The 2,870-nt window shown below is 68.4% G+C and overlaps 1 protein-coding gene across 1 annotated transcript; it reads right to left on the bottom strand.

Moving 5' to 3' along the window:
- Positions 1 to 401: 401 nt before the first annotated feature.
- On the bottom strand, positions 402 to 2,479 carry EMIHUDRAFT_249340 (hypothetical protein; the record flags this gene model as incomplete). Its single annotated transcript, XM_005760218.1, has 5 exons — positions 402 to 1,145; positions 1,224 to 1,877; positions 1,981 to 2,178; positions 2,271 to 2,363; positions 2,426 to 2,479. 5 exons carry the CDS (start codon positions 2,477 to 2,479, stop codon positions 402 to 404), a joined length of 1,743 nt encoding a protein of 580 aa, XP_005760275.1.
- Between the last annotated feature and the right edge of the window lie 391 nt (positions 2,480 to 2,870).

Below are 2,870 nucleotides of genomic sequence, written 5' to 3'. Positions count from 1 at the left end.
TATACCCCCGAGCGGGAATCCCTAGGGTCAGTTTTGCTGCGGCTGGTTACTGATCATTTTACATGCCGTGCCCTCCACGCAGAGGTCCCCAGCACGAGCACCGGGCGCCAGCACGGTTTGGGGATACCCCACGTGAGAAAACAAATGAGCAGCTATAAAAATAGAGTGAAAATTCCTGGACATTTCCGATTTTGGAAGCCGTGTACACTCTCCGGAATCCGCGATACACGTACACGCCGGCCGTCGAGCGTCGCGCGCACGCACCATGCTGACGCGCGCGCGGTGGTGCCTCTCTCTCGGGTCACTGGTTGGCCGCCGGCGCGCGCGCCGCCTCGTAGCAGAGCACGGGCTTGCGGCAGAGGGCGCAGGTCGCCGCCTCGCCGCGCGCGATGCGAGGATGCTCAGAGCACGTCAATGGACACAACGCGCGCCTTGTGCTGGTTCTTGCCCGGCTTGGTCTTGGACTTGCGCGGCACGAGCTCGCCTTCGACGAAGACCTCGTTCATCGACATCGGGACGCGCATCTCCTGCGGTGTGTGGCGCTGGAACCAGCCTTGCGTCCAGTCGCCCGCGCCGGCCTGCTGCGACGGCCGCTCGCGCATCTCGACGCACTCCTCCGCGCCCGTGTCGACGTGCCGCAGCACGAGCGTCGCGCGCAGCTCGTTGAGCTGGTGCGGCCGCGCGAGTGCGATGTCACGGAGGCGCGCAAACTCGGCCGAGAGCGTCGCATGGCGCGCCTCGAGCAGCTCGAGCCAGTCGCACGCGTGCTCGAACCGGAGGTGCCAGTCGTCCGGCGGGTAGCAGCCGTCCTGTGCGAGCAGCAGCGCCGTGCCGTCCTCGCCCTCGAGCGCCTCCGCCTGGTACGCGGGCGCAAAGCGCTGCTGCACGCACTCGCACTCGGCGCGCCAGCGCTCGTGCAGCTGGAGCAGGCGCACGAGCTCCTTGCCGCGCGCGTCCTGCGCCGCGATGCGCCGCCAGAGGCGCTGCGCCGCTGCGGCGGCCGCCGCCGTGCACTGCTCCTCGCTCGGCTCCCACTCGCGCGCGTCCTCGTGCGAGGGCAGCGGCGCGAGCGACGGCTGGTCGAGCAGCTTGAGGGCGCAGAGCTGGTTGTAAATCTCGACCTTGAGCGCGTCAGCCTCGGGCAGCTCGGGGAAGCCCATCGCGTTCAGCTGGTGCAGCCACGCCGGCGCCAGCGCGGCGGCGGCGCGGAGCATGTACGAGACGATCTCCTCGAGCGTGCCGCGCCAGTACTTGATGTGCGACGGGCCGAGCTCGCCGTCGTCGGCCTCGGGCGTGTAGTAGTCGTCGGAGCCGTCGGCGAGGCGCGCGGCGACGAGGCGCGGCGAGGCGGCGAAGCCGACGATGGTCTGCACGTGGACGCCGTCGTTGCCGAGGAGCGTGAGGAGCAGCTCAAGGTTGAGCTCCGCCATCTGCGGAATGTGGGACGAGCAGTTCTTGCCGTCGTCGTTGATGTCGTCGTTGATGTTGACGCGGCAGCAGGTGTCGCCCGTGTCGAGGAGGTTGAAGAGCTGGTATGTCTGCTCGAAGGTGAGGCTGCGCTTGGCGAGCCCCCCCTCGAACGAGGGCACGAGCTTGATGAGCGCGAGCTTGGACGCGCCGAGCACGGCCGACGCGCCCGCGCACGAGTCGTTGGCCTGGCGGCCGGGCGGGCCCGCGAGCGCCTCGTGCGAGATGCCGATGCGGAAGAGGCGGCACAGCGCGAGGAAGAGCATGATGTCGGACTCGCCGGCGTCGCACGCGGCGAGCAGCGGCCGCATCGAGAAGTTGGCCTCGCTGAAGCACGAGCTCTCGTAGTGCATCGTGTCGAAGAAGAGGGTGCTGTCGCGCACGAACTCGCGGAGGCCGATGCCGTGCTTCTGCGCGCGCGCACGCAAGGAAGCGGCGCCTCGTCGGCGCGGCGGCGCGGGGAAGCGGGCAAGCGGGCGCGCGGGTCGGCGCGGCAGGAAGGGCGTGTCGCACCTTGACCTCGGCAATGAGGAGGCACATGTTGGGCACGTGCTTGTCGAGCATGTTCTCGGCGGAGAGCTGGGCGTTGTCGCCGAAGAGCTTGAGCACCGAGCCCTCGTCGCCGGCGAGCTCCCCGGCCGCCATCTTCTTGAGCTCCAACATCATCGGCTTGGTGGGGCGTGGCGGTGCCGGCTTGTAGGAGGAGAGCACCTGCGACGTGTGGGAGGCACAGCACGTCAGCACGGCGAGGGCGCGCGCGCGAGCCGCGACGCGGGGTCACGAGGCGCGCCGCGGGCGCGCACCGTCGTCAGCACCGATGCCTCGCCCCCAGCGCCCAGGGCACCAGTGCCTTGCTCCAGGAAGTCATCGCCGACGTCGAAGTCCTCCTCATCCTCCTGTGGGGCGCAGCGCCACGGTGAGCGCGGGCGTGGCGCGGCTGCGTCGGCACGGCGCGCACCGAGCCGAGGGTGAAGGACCAAGGCATCTTGACGGTGCGCGCGCGCTTGGGCATCGTGGCCGCACGAAGGAGCACGGCGCGAGTGGGCGAGCCGTCCGGTGTCGGGGGGCTTCGTTGGGCTTCTCCGGGCTTGTTTTGCTCACGTAAACGCGCAACACGGGGTCCCAGGGAAGGCGAGCAAAAACCTTATCGCGCGCGCTAGTTTTGCTCACGGCTTGAGCACTTGAGCACTGGATAGGGTCGATTCCGCATGGTACGGGACCCCTCGATCGTCTCGCCCTCCCTCACTGGTGTGTTCATCGGGGGGGGGTCATAACAAACACGGTACAGGATCGAGGTGCACGCTGCCGAAGCAGTGTCGTCCCCCCTCTCCCCGACGGCGATGGCGGTGTGACCGATCGAGCTACAAGAGGAGCTTGTTCAGAGAGAGAGAGATTTTTAGCAA

The sequence above is a fragment of the Emiliania huxleyi genome, assembly GCF_000372725.1.
Source record: "Emiliania huxleyi CCMP1516 unplaced genomic scaffold EMIHUscaffold_767, whole genome shotgun sequence".
Taxonomy (NCBI): domain Eukaryota; phylum Haptophyta; order Isochrysidales; family Noelaerhabdaceae; genus Emiliania; species Emiliania huxleyi.
Note: the sequence above shows the minus strand (reverse complement) of the source record. Positions and strands in the feature narration are given on the sequence as shown.